Raw genomic sequence first — 18,911 nt, forward strand, 5'->3', positions numbered from 1 at the left:
CACTGCGTTTTGCAGACTCGCTATCTTCTCTTCGGTAGTCATTTCCCTGGTTTTCGTGAGCTCGCGAAGCACCAATCTTCACCCCTCGCTGCTTTCCAACACTCCACGAGGTTTTAAAATTGGTGGAAAATGGGGAGAGGGGACTTACTGTCAGGACTGCCGCTAAGTCCCAGCTCACAGAGGACCAACGCCCAGTGGATGTTATATACAAAAGTCTTTATTAAAGTTTAGTTTCCATTTCCAAGCTCTGGGCGCGCAGACCCACGTCTCTACGCTAGACCGGCTAAGTCCCCTCTGACTCACTGCTCCACCCACACCAGTTTAAGATTCTAGCCCGGCTCCACCTCTTGCGCTGCTCTTTCCTGCGCTGGGTCCTTCTGCCCTCTGGGGTTGCCTCCTTCCTGGACTCCTCTGACGCTGAGCCTCCTGAGTCTTGCCCCTCCCTCCGGCGGGCTTTAGGACCTGGCTCCCTTCCCGGGCTCCCCGCTGTGCCGCGCTCCTGTACATTTGAACTTGGCGCGCGCGCCCAGCCGGTGACTTTCCTTCTGACCGTTTCCCCGCTTCCTGATGTGGGTGTTGCCAAACCTGACTCCTCTCCTCCCTCTGGTGGTGAGGACACTGGTCCCGACTCCTGGGACTCCCCCTCCCCACTGCGCTCTGGTGGAGACGCTGGTCCTGATCTCCAGCTGCTGCTCAGGGACTCCCCGCTGGCCCCTTCCTCCTGGGGCTTCCCCCCTGGACCCCCCTTCGCTCTGGCCACCGGCGCTCCCTTCTGTGAGTCCTCCGATTCGCTAGAGAGGCTTGTGGAATAACTCTGGCCACTGTCACTGCCTGCGCCCCCCTCGTACTCCTCCTCACTCTCCATTTGCTCCCCCTCCTGTGTCTCTCCTTCTGAACCCCTGACAAGTATGATGCTGTGTGTAAAATAACCAAAATAAGTGACAGTACGATGGGTTTAATCGGAAGTCAATTTTATTTTCTCTTAATTTTTTAATTTTTCTTCTTTTCTTCTTTCTGTTCTGTAAATTAGTTATTGATAAAATTAGTGATTGGTGATGAAGATAATGTATAGTTGTGTATAGTTGTGTTCAGTAATATATTAGGGTGTGATGTGGGATGTTATGTAATTTTAATGTTGTTTGTCAAATAAAAAAAATTGGCAGCAGGATTTCAATTATACATTATCAAATCCATCATGGATTAAATAGAAAGGGGAATCTGCACTGGACAGGAGAAGGTGGAGAACCTCCATGAGAGAAGTTATTACAGTAAGTGCCACACTTTCAACATTTGAAGGGGGGGGGGAAGGTGGTGGTACTGCATACCCTGGAGTTCCCCCAGAAAAACTGCTTGTTCCTCAACTCTGAACTCATACTGTGTTATGAGTCAATTCCTATTGTTGTGTGGTGTTCAGGTCTCTACAGGTGCACATGAAGTATAGATAGAAAGCCCAGTTTTATTCATATTCATGCTGGAGGAAATTCCACTATGTTCAGTGAGACTGAGTCATGCCCAAACTGGCAAGCATAAGTTACCCCTATTCCTGAACTGGCAGTTGATTGTGGGCCCAAGTTTTGTGAATTAGGCCCTGAGTCACATGATCACGCTAGATTGCATTTGGAATAAGTGTATGCCTCTCCTTCCCCATCATGTACCTACCACCCCCTTTTTAGACTTACACTGGCTTATGTTTCACCAGTGGGAATATCTCCAGCTCAGCCAGCACAGGGAACTTAATCAGCATTGCCCTGGCTCAGCCCTTGGAAAATCTAACAACAACTTTATATGCCACCCATCAGACTGAGTTACCCCAGTCACTCTGGGTGGCTTCCAACAAATTAAAACACAGCACGACATCAAACATTTAAAATTTCCCTATACAGGGCTACCTTCAAATGTCTTCTAAAAGTCAGATAGTTGTTTATTTCCTTGACATCTGATTGGAGGGTGTTGCACAGGGCAGGCGCAACTGCTGAGAAGGCTATCTAAATTCTCTTATCCGGACAGATCCTGGGCTTTGACCGCACTGCTAATTTAGAATATAGGATAATCTCCAACATTCTCATGTGTGAAGGAGAGATTGATTACTTCATCTTCGTATCTAACAAACCAATAGGCAAATTACATTTGCCATGATTTCTATGCTTTCTATGATACCCATATTTATAGGCCTAGGATGTCAGCAACCAGAATTCCCAGGTATTTCTATTGTGTTGAACAAACAAGTGTACCATAATTAACACAACAGAATGAACATCACTTTTGTCATTCCATCGACCTGTGGTTACATCATTTAACATTTGACATTATCAATGAAATTGCAATCAGACACAACCATGAGGATATGGTAGAATTTGAAGGTTACCGATAAGTGCATATAACAGTAGGAAAACAAATAAAGGATCATTGCATGGTTAGAGGCAGGAAAGAGTAAATAAAATAATAAACAGAAAATTGGATGAAAGTCTTCTCAGATCTTCTGGGGGCTGTAAAGCTTCCAAATTCCTCCAGTTCTAGCACTTTCAAACTTCTTCCATATTATCAATTCCCATAAATTGTCATGCATTGTGAGGATGCAGCATCGGCATGTGAAATGTTTGAGGTCTCTCAATCAGGTTGCATGTACAATGGAGTAACAGATGCATAGGTTGTTGTTTCTGTATTTCGGGGTGGTGATCGCTTGGAAATTGGAAAAAAAATAGTTACCTACTGATACTGGCTTTTTGGCAGAAGTAATTTGGGGTCAATTGTTGTTATGGCAAGAAAAAACTGTTCATCTATCTGGAATATATTTGTAGTTTTACACAGTATTCCAGGGTTCTTGGTACATAAGTGGACCCAGAGGGGGTATGAGTGGGGCAGGCTACAATAGTCCACTTCCTTGGGTAATATCAGGCCAATGCAGAGCTTGTCTGAGGCTCACGGAGGAAGTTTTGTTAGAATAAAGTTCTTGGCACAACAGTGTAAGTCCCGCAGGCCCCTGGCGCCCCCCCCCCAGCCAGCTTAGCCCTCCGAGTCCTGGGGCAAGTGTACTGGACAGCCTCCTACCCCTGAACAGTCCTGGGTTCAGGGGTAGGAGGCTGTCTGGTACACTTTATAAACTAGTCAAAGTCAGAATTGAATATGGTCTACTGTACCAAGACAGATCACCCCAGATTTGGCTGAGACATTTTACTCACCACTGTTTGATGGAGTCCCGTAAGTGTGGCATCTGAAGACAAATTCACAGTTAGTCTAGTCACACAGTACATCTTCAAGGATGTGTATAAGTATGTGTACTTATGTGTATTGTGTACAAATGTAACATGTATCAGCCTTTTAGGAGTGGTTCATCCCTGATCACCAGGCTCTTTCTTGAAGCTATCATTTGCTTCAAATACAACAATGCCCACGCAGCTCCTCAAGGACCATTGCCATCACTGACACCTCCTGTCAGTCCTGCTAGTATTGAGCTTCTCTGGGAAAGGTGTCTGAGAATCAGTCAGCACTGACATAAACATACCTCACAGGCCCCATTCACTCACCAAAGTGCCAATTTGCTTTCTCAGTTTGCTTTTCCAGAGCAGAAACACCTCTCGTTTGCTATGTCAAGACTTGTTTCTGTCCTACTCCTCAAAAGGAAGAGGCAGGGTATGTGTAGCTTCTTGGATCAATGTCTCAGCCCACACTTGGCCATACAATTCACCTGCTGTACCTTTACTCTTGTTTGCCTGGGTATCACCCAGGTCTATGCGTTAATGGATTTGGCAGAAACAGAAAGTTTGAGTTCTTCATTCAACAGCAAGGGTCAGGAGTGGAAAGGCATGTTGGCTGGGTCTGATGAGAGTTATAATCCATCAGTGTCTGGGTGGTTGTGCTATCCTGAGAATGCATCTGACTAAGAGGTCAGGGAGGGCAACAAAAACAGTTGTATACTATAGGCCTTCAAAAATAGCTCTCTGGAAATGAGTAACACATTCAAATTCAGCGGTTCTGGTAAAGCTACATTGAGAGAAGCCTTCCGAAATGGCTATGTGGGCGTCACTGTTTGTTGAATGCGTCATGTGGGTTAGGAACCACAGTGGGAGCATTCTCTCCCACAGCCCACAACTTCTATTTATAAGCCTATTCTACCAAATAATGTATTACAATTTTTGTAGGTAAGCATGAACCAGAAGCTTCACTGAGTTAGAAATAACTGCAGAAAAATCTAGTTTCTCTTGGAGACACAAGGTTTTGCATCTGAGGTCATTGGAATGCAGCTGCATAACAAAATAAAACCACTGTACCTTCCATTAGGTTTGGAGGTTGATGGAACTGTTGGTAGGGGCCGAGACCGGGGAGGGGAGACGGTGAAAGAAAATTGGGAATTTAAAGTGTATATATTGAGGTTTGTTTTTTTTTAAAAAAGTGTTTTTAATGAGAGATGGAGAATCGTGGAATGGAATTTTTATGACCCTAGGGGAAATGTCTTAAGAGAATAGGTTTAAATATATCAGTTTTAATGAGAAATAAGATTAAATAAAGTAAAAGTGGATGGTTAATTGGTGAAAGAGAGAATGGAGAATTACAGTATATTAAGATAAATTATTAGGATAAAAATAAAGATGAAGGATTTGCTGAAATATCTATTTGAACTAGAAAACAAAGAGGGGAGGTGTGAGGAGGTCAAGGAAATAAGTCATAGAAAGAAAATTATGTAAAGGTTTAACTTGTTTTTTTCCCTTCTGTTTTGATTGTATGTATTTTCCCTTTTATCTGTTTTTGCTTTTTTGCTTTTTTATTTTTTGCATTTTTTCTTGGAAATGTCTTGTTTTTCTGTATTGTGTTTTCTTTTTTTTGGTAATGCTTTAAAACCTGAATAAATATTATTCTAAAAAAAAAAAAGGTTTGGAGAGTGAAAGGATTTTTAAAAACTTAATTAAATTTGTGGTTTTCATGTTCCAGAACATAATATTTGTATCCTAAAACTAAATTCTGCCTTTCACACAGAAACCTCCAAGGGATTGTATAGCAATACTAAAAAGTAACACCTGAATTCAAAGTTCTTAATCCTTCATTTTAGATATTTCAAACCCATTTTACAGTCACGTGATTAGCTGAAGAGCATAACTGTCTTCCTAGTTTTTCAGCAGAAACATGTATATACTCGTTTTTAGAGCATTTTTCCACAGTCACAAAGTCTGCAAACTTAACTATTCAGACCAAAAAATATAAAGCTGCTAAACATTCTGCAGATCCTCTGATTGTGTGCTAGACTTGTGGCATGATTTGTGATGCAATTGTGGTTTTCATGACTCTCAGTCCAAAGGGAGAAAAGAATTATCTTACACTGAACTTCTTCAGAGGCCAGGTTTCTGCTATTGTCCTTGACTGCAGTTTCTTCCCTAAGAAAAACAAGAGACAAATGCATTTGTGATGCTACATATTTACTGGTTCTGTAGGCAGAAAACCTTTTGTCCAACAGTGGCAGTGGGGAGATGCAGGGACCTTGCCGGAAAACAGCTTAGGAGAAAGTGTAAAAAACAAGAAACAAAAATCCCCACACATTCTCAACAGTAGGGCTGAACAAAGAACATAGTGCATGAAAAAATATTTTTTTGCTATGTTAACAATGACCTTGTTTTTGGAGTGCTTGAAATAAATTCCTGCCTTCTTTTTTTCTATGCTGCTTTGAGCATAATTTTTTTGTGGGAAAGCGGCATACAAATAAAGCGAATGAAGAAATGAAAATCTTACACATAATCAAAAGGAATGTGCTCAGTGGTGACTCTGTCCTGCCTTGAAGATAGCTGATGACACAGCACTAAAACAAAAAAAAGAAGAGAGGCAAAGAAACTGTCACAAATTAGGTATTTCAAAGGCGGAATTGTCATCTGGATGTAATTTCCAAAAGGCGGTGTTTGGTGGGGGGGGGCGCGTTTTTGTAAAGAAAAGAAAAGCTCGACAACTTCAGGGGTGGTTTTTGGTTTTTACTTTTTGTAATATGGCAATCCTATCACAAAATTGGAAGGAGGGGGCAATTTCATGAAGGAGGAGTGGCAGTTGAAGCCACTCCTCTAAATGCACACTCTTCTAAATGGATACAATTTCCCCTAACAGAATTCAGTTTTGTACTTTCTTTTTGCTAACATATACATGTTTGTGCACAATTTCTCCCATACCTGTGCATGTGTGCGCACACACACATATATGCACACACATAGAAAGTAAAGACATTTTTGGTTGGAGACTTGCATTGCAAGTGTGTGTTTTGAAGGAAAGCTGAGTTTCAATTCAAATGTTGTTTCTACTTGAAAAATCAAGCCTTTTCGTGGTAGATTATCATTGCTTCAGGTTACCAGCACTCACCTTTCTTGACCAAAAGGTAGATCAAAAGTACCAACACCAGAATGGTAACACCTACAACTCCATATATAACTTTCTTATTTGACCCTGTCAAAAAAGAAGAGCAACCTGAATTAGATCAAAGACTAATTGGCGGTTATGGCCTTGGGTGGAATCCTTTAGTCTTATTTTCCCTATGGGTGTCGTCAGTGAACTACATGCGGGGATATGGGCTGGGCTGCTTGTGTACACATACATCTTGCAGTGCACCCCCATATCCATTTACCCTGATGTGCCCCAGTTCCCCTGGCTGGGGGGGGGGGGGCTGGGAGGTATACACGCCCAAGGCCTAAGCCAAGGTCTTCTTACATTCGGAAGTTTAATAAAGTTGTGGCCTAATTTTAATTCCATAACACATTGTGAGAGTCTTTGTTCCTTTCCTATGATCCTTGGGGGCTGTGGCTGTTGTAGCCTGGTCACGCAAAAAAGAGTCTTCATTTGGTTTCCCTCACAAAGCCAAAATTGGCCCCACCTAAATCAGGTTGGGATTGCCATATGTCCTGAAAATTCCAAGATATGCAAAGAAATCAGATGCCTAAAAAGGCATCCTGGGGGAATTTTTGAATTTTAAGCGATGTCTGGATTTTCCTGTACGTGTGGCAACCAGGTTTTTTTTTGGGGGGGGGGGTCTGCCTCCCCCGAGCAGCAGAAGAAATGTCCCCCATTACATGGGAGACCCAAAGGGTGCTTGTGCCCCCTGACTCCCCACATGCAGTAGTACCAACTGAGGAGTAGAAGGATGGTGGAAAATAAATATGACTTCATCTTCCTCCCCCAGTGTGTTTTTTGGAGGAAGGCTAGGGTGTCAGGAATTTTACTTTTTGAAATATGGCAACCCTAAATCAGGTATTACTCCTCCCTCATGTTTTTGAATAAATAAACTATCCATTTTCCTCTGTACAGTGGTACCTCGGGTTACATATGCTTCAGGTTACAGACTCCGCTAACCGAGAAATAGTACCTACTTTGTTCAGGATGAGAACAGAAATCGTGCTCCAGCAGCTTGGCGGCAGCAGGAAGCCCATTAGCTAAAGTGATGCTTCAGGTTAAGAACAGTTTCAGGTTAAGAACGGACCTCCGGAACAAATTAAGTACTTAACCTGAGGTACCACTGTATAGCCAACCGGCTTGATTGCTGGCAATCATTGGTCTTTGTCAAAAATGGAGAAAAATTCAGACATTGACATTGACATCAAGAGTGCTATCAAAGTTTCTACAGTGACAAAAATATTCTATTATTGTGGTCTCAGGGTATTAACGATCTCTGACAGCAAATGATAAAAAATATTTTCTTTTCATGATTGTGCCTGAGTAAATTGCATTATTTTGTTTCTGTGTTAAGATTTAAAATGGCATACTAAAACAAACAATCAAACAAATAAACAAATAAATAAGTAAATATTTTTACTCAGTAATGCTGCTTACGCACCATTGGAATATAATGTATATATTAATGTGCATCATTACAATTTGAACTAAATTGTTTCATTTGAACTAAAAATCACCATTCATTTCATTCATTTCATTGGGCCTACTCAAAGTATGACTTAGCTGGATGGAAGAACACATGTAACCTTTCATGCACTCTTTAGAAAAACACGATGTGCCAAAAGGAATGAAACAGGATGGATTTAGGCTGATCTAAGCCCCATCCCTAGAGGCTAGACACATAAATCATGAATGTTTTTGATAAGCTGCCTAATAGCAATACCTATTTTTTAAGAGGCCATTAAACAGTGTCCCTGGAGAAGTGCTATTATCTCTATGCTATTGGCCAGATTCTCCAACATTGGCTGCATAGGTGCAAAACAGCACCTATTTTCATTTAGATAAATATATGAATGTGCTCCCGAGAAGTCTGAACATGCTCTGTGGCTATGATTAACTGTTGTGGTGGGGGCATAGAAATGGACTGTGCTGAAATATGGCATGGCTGGCTAGCTGGAACTCTAAACAGGACTGTCCCACCATGCAACATTCTCTTGCAGGTCACTTGGAGGTTCCTAGTCTGATCATTTCTACAATCTTACCTGACTGGAGAATCAGATCCTGAGCAACACTGAGGGCAGAAGTCTTTTCTTGGTTCTTTGCATCCTTCTGCTGGTAACCACAGGAATATTGGCCAGTATTCTTCGGCAATGCATTTACGATGTATCGAGCATTTTGAGATGTTGCTTTCTTGAATGAAATAGGAGCCCCATCTTTACAGAAAAAAAATCTGGTCACCATGACCTCTGATGGAGCCGTACAGAGTACTGCAATAATTTCCCCTTCAGGAACCGAAGTTGCGTTCAAGAATAAATCAGGAGCAGGAAGTTCACCTAGAGAACAAACAGAATAAATAAATAAATAAAGAGCATGAGTGAATGCAGAGAGTAAGTGAAAATGTAGTTGCAGTGGACCAAATGTATTGCTTTTTAGCACTTCTTTCACAATTGTGTCTTGTATACTGCCTTTAATTATTTCTTTTTGGGGAAAGTGGCATGTCAGTGCTCTATTCTGTTTTTTACAATTTAAAGCATTTAATGCCGCCTCAATTTTCATTTAGAAATTTGGGGTTGTAAACTCTCAATTTAATTATTTAAAAGGTATAGAAGATCAATAATTAGGTGAGCAAAAAGATCCAAGATGGCGACTGAGACAGCAGCCTAGTCTGAGCTCCTGCCTTCAGTTAAGCTTTTAAGTAGTTTTTAGCCATTTCCTGATTCTAATCTCACATTTTTAACATCTTAATGGCTGCCTTATCGCCTCTCCTTGTTTTTAGTTTATTGTTGTATTGTTTTACTGCTCAACCTGACTTACCCCAACAATGGACGCCCGATGAAGCCTGCCTCTGTGACTGACCTGCAGTTTTGTCTACTGGCTAAAATTTTGGACTAAAACATTGCTGCAAAGACTCGACTCCAGCTTGGTAGAACTTTGCTAACTTTACTGGAATGGCTGCCAGAAGGGAAAAATGAGGCAGGAATAGCCCAAACAGCATAATTGGGACTCACAAATCCTCTAAAGTAGAGAAGCAGCTGAAAATTGATACCTTCATCCCCAGATTGGAAACCAAACAAATAATAAGTAACGATGTCATGGGACCCCCTCCCTTTTAGGGAGGCAATGAGATAATCCGACAAAGAGGTTAGGAACAAGAGGGGTTCCCCCTATCCCAAATGCTGGCCCACCCATCTCTTTAGAACAAGACAGTGGAGGAGCTTGTATTAAACAGATTTCTAACATACACCCCTACCAAGAAATTTGCATAATGTCTGCAGAAACCATGGTCTTAGTTCTTCAAAGACTGAATGAAATTCTGACTAAATTAGTTAATATAGAGGAATATTTGGACATGTGTTCCCCTTGACAAACTCTCAAATGGTTAAAAAGATGACAAGGCACAGCTGCATCATCGATCCAACAACCCGAGTCCCGGATGTAACAAGATCTTGCCAAGTCCTTCAAAAGAATCAGATAATGCTCGAGATTCACCTCAATGTGCACAGATGGGCAAAACACAGGTCAATCATGACATCCCTATCCCAGCTTCTGAACTGCCACTATCAAAAAGAAGATCTGGAAAAATTCTACTTTCTGCCCAGCATATGAAATACTATACGTTTACTTATCACTTTTAGCAAACCAGCCCTCCCATCCCGACTTATGCAGATGAAAGCATCTTATGGCGGACTCACTCCCTTCCCCTGATAAGGGTCTTCAAGGATGAAACAGTGAGACAGCTTATCTCTGGCAAAGAATCACAGCCAATGTTGAAAAGTGAAACTAAATTAAATAACAGAATTGCCAGTTGCACGAAGGGGGAGAATAAAACCCTGAGTTTAGAACTACAAGAGCTGAAGAGGAGATTAGTAAGCATAAAGTCTGAAATTTCAACTCTAGACGTAAGGACACTGGAACTGTAAACACGACATTTAAATATGACCAACAGCTCCCCATCATGAAGAAGGCCATGTGTGCATCTGACTGATCTCTTCCCAAGTGACAGAGATGAAGAGGGGGACTCTGACAACCCTGACACTCCCATGTTAATAACCTTCAAGGAACCCCATGTCGCCGACAGACAGTTGAAACCACACAATAGTACCCAGGCTACACATGGACTTTTGCCTAATGCCTCCAAAACTCACAATCCAACTGGTGCCCAGATACTCACCGTTAAACAGGAGGACCAGTTTCCCCCACTACCTCTCTGGCAGAACAGGACAAATGAGGTCCCTGCTCAGGAAGTTGGCTCTTTGCTAGTCAAAGATCCCCACTTTGCAGCACATGCCTCCCTAATACTTCCAAGGGCACAGAAGGAACTAATAGCCCCCCAACCATCCCACGAGGGAAAGAGGGACTGACAGCCAACAGGCCAGCATAAGGTCATCCTCCAAACCTGGAATGTAGCCAGATAGGCTGCATCTATCAGGGGTACTTGCTTCACTGATTTTCTATCACAACATCACATCATCTTGATTCAGGAAACCTGGGCCAGGGATGACATATCATTAAATGGGTATCATTCCTTTACAACCAGAGCTGAACCAGGGAAGAGGCTTGGCAGAGCAAAAGGGCGGTTGGGGACCTTTATCTCTACCAACATTGGCTCTACACCAAGACCCCTCCCCTCCCTCAAGACACTTGCCAATGGCTACTATACTCCACCTCAATGAGAAGGCTCTACTATTTATAAATGCCTACATGCCCCCAATGTGCCAGAAATCTGATATAGCGTGTTCTCCCTGAAATGAGAACATGTGTTGCGGTTGGGACATACAAGCCACACTGCAGTTGCCTTGCAGGGGATAAGGGCCGAACCATAAAGGGTTAATTGTGTTGCCAGGGAATTTTGCATGTTGCCAATAGGGGAGGAGGGGTCAGAGGCTATAAATGCAGGTCGCCACTCCTGGGGCGTCCTCTTGGCCTCTGCACTGGATCACCCGCCCACCCTCCCTTTAATAGGTTGGGTTTTATGGTTCGCTTGACCTTGCTATGCCTGTCATGGGGTCGTCCACCTTGGTGCGGGGGCCTGGTAGGAATTTACCATTTGGCTGATTGGCTGGGGCCATTTGGGTTTCGCCTACTGCGTAGCAAATAAGTCACAACTTGTAAGGTTGGCGGTTAGGCATTGGTTAAAATTGGTTGGAAGAGGGGTAAGTGCCTACCCCTCCAAATGGTGGTGCGGAAAGGGAATTCCGTTAAAGGAATCCAGGGGCTTGCCATTCATTTCGTCCTTGTCCCCGGAGTCGGACTTGGGCCGTGCAAGCCCCACAGGAACATGAGGGTGAGAGGTGTGAGACTGATACCCGGCTTCATTTTCTCACCCAATACTTGTTTCCCATGCTGGCTTCCGCTGGAATCCGGAAGTCAGCTCTGTCCCTGGGCATGGACAGATAGTCATAACCAATGCCTAAGCAACCACTCACGTATTTGTATTTTAATAAAGTTGTGGCCAAAATCATGCCAAAAATCCTTAAACAAAATTGATGTGTGAAGTGTGATTTCTTGGTGAGGGTGACGTTGTGGGACTCAACACGCAACAGAGCCCAATGGAGTGAGCTGGAAGGATACGTTGCAGACCTCATCCTACAGAACCCTAATGCAGCTCTCTTCTGGAACATCATAAGGCTCTCCCAACCTAACAAACCATTAGTGGCAGAATCCTATATCCCGTCAAGGATTTGGGAGACACGTTTTCAGGAACTCTACAGGGATAGAGCTGATGGGTATAAGGCCAAATTCCCGAAAGCATAGCGAACCTCCCAAAGTAGGCCCAGTAACAACAGGAATTGAGTGGCGGCAGCAGCAGGAGGCCCCATTAGCTAAATTGGTACCTCAGGTTAAGAACAGTTTCAGATTAAGAACGGACCTCCAGAACGAATTACGTTCTTAACCAGAGGTACCACTGTATTACATAGACATACGGGCCAGGTTTATCCTGCCTATCCTGCAAAAATCCTCAGGACGTACAGAACAACTTAACATCTCCCTACTACTCCAGGATGAAAACCCAGATGTCACATACTCAGTAGCTAGATTTTGCGCTGCCATGATGGATATACACCAAAGGATGGTTTGTGTCACAAACCAGTCCTAAACTGACGGCCCATATTGCAAGACCTGTCTTCCCTTAAGTTTTGCTTCTTACAGTTGTTTAAACTGCATGTTTTTTATTTGTTTTTTTTCTTAGCTTTTATCTGTTTTAATTATCAGTCTTTATTCATCCATTATCAGTGTTTAATCTCATATTTTATTCACATGTTTTATCCTATGCTTGTTTCTTCGTCCTTATTTGCTCTAACAATTATCTGTTTAAATCCTAACCACTATTTTATTATATGTTTTTCTTATGCTGGTCTTTGACCGTAATAAAGTTCATTTGTTCATTCATTCATTCATTCATTCAAGAGCATAAATGAATCCAGAGAGTAAGTGAAAATGTAGGTGCTATGGAGGGCGAACATTTGAATAATCATGTAGAATTAGATTGTTTTATCACCATTAGTTTTGTATTATTTATTGTATATTGCTTTAAATTATTTCTTTTGGGAGGAAACTGGCATACAAGTGTTCTACTCTGTTTTATTTATTTAAATTTATTTATTTATTTATTTATTTATTTATTTAATTTAAAGCATCTTAACACACCTCAATTTTTATTTAGAAATCTGGGGTTGTAGACTCTCAAATTAATTGTTAAAAGGGTATGGAAGATGAATACTTAGGTAAGCAAAATATATCTTATGAGGCAATCCTATGTCAAGTTTCCAATAGGATAATATTTTTAAGAATAAAACAACTCTCTAGCTCCAGCCCACATGAGCTGCTTAAATGAGGATGGGAGGCCCTTCAGAGAGTGGTTTTGCTCTCTAAAGCCCCTCCTGGCCTCATTTAAAAGCAGGCAGTGCAGGATGTGAGAAAAAGTCAGAATAGCTTTAGTAAATGGTCAGAATGTGAGGGAAGGAGGGTTCAGCCAAGCTGAAAGGGGGGGGGGGAAGGTTTGGGGAAGATATGAGGGGATAGGCAAGGGGGTGAGTGAGGGGTAAATGGAGGAAGGGTTGGCCAGGTGGAGGGGATGGAGGGCTGGAGGGATTGGTGAGCTGAGAAAGTGTGGGTGGCAGCCTCTAGTGCATCCAATATTTTCCAAAAGCTTGATGATGAAACAAAACAGCGCTGACTTTCTTTGATAATGAACATTTAGCATTAAACATGTGGTTCGAGTAGAGGAAGAAACACATACCATTCTCTGCAATCCTGCACACACTAGCGCACACAGTCTTGCACAGTCTCAAACTCACCTGTAGAAGTGCAAAGCTCTGAATCTTTTTCATCACCCAAACACCAGTGATTTGCAAGCAGAGCACCTGCAATAACATCCATGCAATATGTTTATAATATATTTTAACAAGTAAACACAAGGGCAGAGCAGTATTTTAATAATTTTCCAGACCAGCTATTTTGGCTGCAGCCTCTTTGGAGTGGCTTTAGTGTGTTTTCTAGCAATCCCTGGTAGTTTCCAATTATGAAAATAATACACATATAAATGAGAGTCAAAGTAATGTCATATAATTGTCAAGTTTCCTCTATGTCAGAGCACCTGATATTCTGCTGCAGGTTTTTTTCTGGGTGCAAAAAGGTGCATGGGGTTGAAAGAGAGTAAACAAGCATGTGTGAATGCAGAGCTGAGGAGAAACCAATAAAATTCACCCTTTCCCATGTGTTTTACACTGTTCCCTCTACTAGCACTTCTTTAATTTGTACATTTACAGTATGTTGTGCAACCCAGTCATTCTTAAACTGAAATCCTTTATTCTCTTGCAGATAGTACTAGAAGATGATGATGAAGAAGAAGAAGAAGGGAAAAAAGAAGTTAGATGTTTTCATGAAATGTCCTCCACAAGTTGAAGAAGAAGACCTTATTTCAGTTTATTTTTAAAAATGTCTGTTGAAAACAGCTTGGCTTTTCTGCAGTCCTCGGGGGGGGGGGGGGTCAAAGCTTGACAATCACCCACTCCCGCCCTGCTGTCTACCACCACCAATTGCGCTGATCCCCCTCTCACACAGGGACATGTTCCTTCACATGCTCCAGAATTTCCCTGATAAAACATGTCAGTTTCACCATCTCAGCTAAGTCCATTAATTTTAACAACCACTCTTCCATTCTTGGTAATGATGAGTAATTCCATCTTTGACACAAACACACACATTCCTAGGAAAGCTCTGATGGGAATTATGGAGTTTATTTTCCCCAGATCAAGTTGCCCTCCCAGTTTCCCAAACTTACACAGAACCCAGAAGAGATTCATCAGGGCAGGGCAGGAGTTGGCTTCCCAATCTGATGTTTGTCCCCACCTCTGACTCTCAGCTCCTTCTACTTCTCTCACAGATGAGACGGAAATCATCACGACTTTTGCAGCATGTATGCTTCTATCCCCTCCCCTGGGGAACACCCCCACATGTGGCTGCAGATACGATTCAAGGATGTATAATTTTACACCATTCCTTCTGCTGAACTATTCAACATATCTGTGATCCTCAGGCACATTCAAGATAATATTTGATGGTCAGAAAGGCAGCTTTTCATCCGTTATCCTATTTTCCCCCATCAGAAGGTGCTGTGAAAATGAGTAGATTAGTTTACATGATAGAGAGAAGATTCAGACATCAATTGTGGTGAAAAATTTGTTATTGGGAAATAAATAGGAAATCCCCCCCTCCCCGAGAACAGTATTCCCTCAAGATAAAGTGAATGGGTTTGCATACCAGCAGCCCATGCCCAAGATAGATCTAAAGCAGTGGTGTCCAAACTTTTTTCAAAAAGGGCCAGATTTGATGAAGTGAAGGGCCGTGAGGACCAACCAAAGGGCCAACCATAGTTGTTGACCTTTTTTAGGATTGAAGTTATTGGGCTTTTTTTAGGATTGAAGTTATTGGGCTTTTTTAGGATTGAAGTTGTTGAGGTTTTTTAATGATTTTACCCCACAGGGGCTGGATTAAACCAACCGGTGGGCCGGATTAGGCCCCCAAAATGGACTTTGGACATGCCTAAGCTAAAGAATGTACATACCCATGCACACAAACCACCCTCAAGGTAACATGGCCTATAAAGAATGGAGAGTGCCTGGGCTGCATTGTGAGACCTGGTGGGCCACTTTTATGCCACAGGGCCTTGATCCCTAGTCCAGCAGTTTCTGATGTTGGAGTGGAACGAGCAACAGTTTTGTGAGGCAACTGATCCTGGTCCTTCCTGCTGTCTGGCTACAAGTTTCATCTTATTATGTTATATCTCAGGTGTGAAGGATCCAGCCATTCTATTAGTATCCCCATGGAAAGGGGCTCCAGCTTCCTTGGAGATGTGGAAGTGGTAATTTCTGTGAGCCTGGTTTAGGAAGATTATTTCTCTGCCTTGAAGAACTGCAACAATTTCTGATTTAATCTGAGAGAAGCTCATCAAAATTTACTCATATCAAATTATTGTTCCATTGTTGTGTTTCCTCCCCCCCCCCCCGACTTTTCTTTATGGACATTCAGTATAAAGAATCTCATGACAGGAAAAGAATAAAACATTTTTTGAGGGGGCGGGATTGGCTCTTTATATGACAGGGTCTCCAGGTAACTCAAATATCTAGTGGGTGGATTGTTTCTTTTGGTCAAAACACTATGGCAAGATCTGTTAGATTAGGAGTTTTCGATGCAATGGTTCTTTTGTTAAGCCAGCTGATTCCCAACTCATCTGGGCTCAGCCAGCATTAAGTCCCCAACCCTGGCTCAGTCAAAGGTGTAACTTGCTCAACCCAGTTCAACCAGGGCTCTGCCTGCTGAACGAAAGCTAGCTGAGACAAGGGTGCTGTAACTTCCTAAAATGAGCATCCCGGCGGCATGACATGAGCAAGACCAAGAAGGGAAAGGTTAGGCTGGATCCTAAACCCATTCAGCTAGATCATGTGACCTGGCAATCTGGCATAAGCACGCTTTTAATGGGTTGTTTTCGTCTGGCAGGCTTAAGTAGAGCAGCAGCTCTGCTTCTAAAATGAGCCTCGAATCTGGTAAAACTTCATGCCGCTTTAACTTTGGTTTGCTTTACTATAACTTTTTGTGCAAAGGTTTGCTTCCTAATATGATACCCACTTCTACAGATACAGGAACCTCATGTGAGGCAATGGTGTACTTGGAAAAACAGAAATGCGAAAATTAAACATAGCCATTAAGCCAAACTATTAGAAATACATTCATAAAAACCTCAAAGGAAGGAAGTGTATTCATCAAAATAGATGTTAGGCTGAACCAGTGTAGTAAAAGAGTCTACAATAAATCTAAGTGCTATTTTGGGGCTTCACTCCTTTTCCTTTTCCTCCTTTTAATGCTGTTTTAATATTTTAGCTTAATATTTCAAGTTGACCTTTCACAGCTGTAACAACAACAGCCTTTCTCATGAGAGAGTCCATGTCAGCAAACATCACTAGAACAACAGAATATTCTGAAAGTGATCAAAACATTTGATAAACATTATCGTATCATAGTCCCACCTCCCTGTCACTGGTATGCAAACTAGCCGCCCTCATCATCCTGTTTAGCAAGCATTTGAAGTGGCCCTGTCCATGTGCCAACATGCTGCATAGAGTGGGCGTGGCCTTTGAGATGCTGGTGGACTCCCATCTGCCTCAGCTAGCATGTCTTATGGCAAAGGAAAATGGGAATTGTAGTCCAACAGCATCTGGATGACCACAGCTTGATACAGAATCTGGGGTCAATCCACAATCCTGGGACACTTCCCAGCTTGCACTTCTTTCCTCAGAAATAGGCACTGCTCATGCAACCTTCATGACAGGAGTAATGACTTCAAGTCTTCCAAGTAAACGGAGGCTGGGGAGATGGTCTGTAAGGTGTTCCTTTGGGGAGGAGACCTATGAAATTGCTCTTCATTTGGACTTGACTACCTCAGCAGCACAGAGATGAGGGGGTGCAAAGCAAGGCATGACAGAGAAAGTACTATGGACAGGATTCCTCAGCATCCTAGAAGAGCAGCACAACCTCAACTGGTTGGTTAGATACCAGCACAATGCAATCTACTTCTGCAGGTGCTTCTGATTTGGTATGTACATCTGGGACAGCTTGTTTGGACAATTTGCTCTCCCACCTGGAATCCCTGGTCATAAGATGGTATACAGCATAAGAGTGCTTTCACAGTGTTTCACCCATTTTAAAATCTTTGGCTGCTCATTCCCACTTGTTTGTGTCTTGGGAGGGCTGAGGTGTGTAATAAGAATGCCTTTGTGGATGAAAATTATTGAGGAGCTGGGAGGGAAGTTGCCAGAGGCTGGATTGTTTTTATACTGGTATGGGGAGCCTCCAGTCCACGGGCACAACAAGGCCCATGACATCTCCTCCTTTGGCTGACCAAATTATGGGAGCCCTCTCTACCCATCCTACACCTGACATCCAAAGCTTGTTTCTGAATTTAAACTTTAAATATGGTTCTTATTATATGGTTTTATGTACAATTGTTGTAAACCACTCTGATATTTTTGTATGTATATCAGTATAGAAATATTTTTCTAAATAACTAAAACCAGGCCTTCAATGGAATAATTGGGAGTTTCACATGGGCCCCCAGTTGTCCCTTTGCTGGTGCAAAGCATGCCTTGCTCAAGGAGAGGGGAGAAGTTCCTCCTTCCCAGTGTAGCTCTTTGAAGCCATATTGTGCTGTTCCTTTGAGTCTTTAGTTTTGGAGATAGAAAAGAGTGGCTTGCAAAACACAGGGCTGCCAACCCCCCCTCCTTGCTTTCTGGTTCCCATGTTTGGATAATGTCTGGAGGGATTTTAACTGAATTATGTCATGTGATGGACAGGTGGGTTGCCCTGTCCATCTGTCAAAGTTGGCTAATGGGGTTGGACCCCAAAAGGTCCCCACCATGGTTTACCAGCTGAGGATCCCTATATAATTGTTTTTCAATCTGTGTATCTTTTTCTCTACTCCTTTACATAGAATGTGGTCTTTGTAAACATAGCACACACTGGTTGGCTAACATATTATAGAAATACGGCACAATTCAAAGCAACACAATCGCAAAACAATTTATTTGGCAGAAATACAAATAATATTTTAAAACATAGGCATGTTAAAATAAGCAGCAGATAATATAAAGCGGATAAAAGGCTATACATTGATGTCTATTAATTAATACTATGTAGACACCTTTGCTGTATTGTTTTCAGTACCTGCTATAAAAACTTCTGGAACCGAAGCCATTTATTGGAACCTTAAAGGTCAAAACCAGTACTTTAACTCAGCTTAGCAAAATGCTGAAAACATTATTGTAACTGAATAGATGGATGAGCTTAGGAGGATAGACAAAGAACAGTCTGGAGGCATTTTTCTTTCTTCCAGTGGGATTACCTAGTTTCTATGTCCGACCAAGGAGCAATTACACTTTTCCATGAAATAGGTCATGATTGGTGCTGAGACCAGGAGAAGAAGCACCAATGAGGAGCGGAGAATCCAAATATAGGGAGGTATTGTCTGACCTGGATTGAATAGGAAAAAAAGGGTTTTGTGT

At 42.2% G+C, this 18,911-nt stretch overlaps 1 protein-coding gene across 3 annotated transcripts in view; it reads right to left on the reverse strand.

Moving 5' to 3' along the window:
* Nucleotides 1–935: 935 nt before the first annotated feature.
* Nucleotides 936–18,911, reverse strand: part of LOC310829594 (uncharacterized protein) — a 45,664-nt gene continuing 27,688 nt past the window's right edge. Inside the window, exons 5-10 of one of the 3 annotated variants that reach the window (XM_083708283.1) lie at nt 8,397–8,687; nt 6,331–6,414; nt 5,719–5,785; nt 5,311–5,366; nt 3,180–3,211; nt 936–2,679 (exon numbers count right to left, since the gene is read on the reverse strand). In XM_083708283.1, the coding sequence (XP_083564409.1) occupies nt 2,608–2,679; nt 3,180–3,211; nt 5,311–5,366; nt 5,719–5,785; nt 6,331–6,414; nt 8,397–8,687 (602 nt within the window). In that variant the 3' untranslated portion in view covers nt 936–2,607. Of the gene's footprint in view, nt 2,680–3,179; nt 3,212–4,908; nt 5,367–5,718; nt 5,786–6,330; nt 6,415–8,396; nt 8,688–13,652; nt 13,719–14,638; nt 15,292–18,911 lie in introns of those variants that run through there. The other 2 variants (XM_083708284.1, XM_083708282.1) reach the window with 2 other exon arrangements.

This window comes from Podarcis gaigeae (assembly GCF_964106915.1).
Source record: "Podarcis gaigeae genome assembly, chromosome: 13".
NCBI lineage: Eukaryota > Metazoa > Chordata > Lepidosauria > Squamata > Lacertidae > Podarcis > Podarcis gaigeae.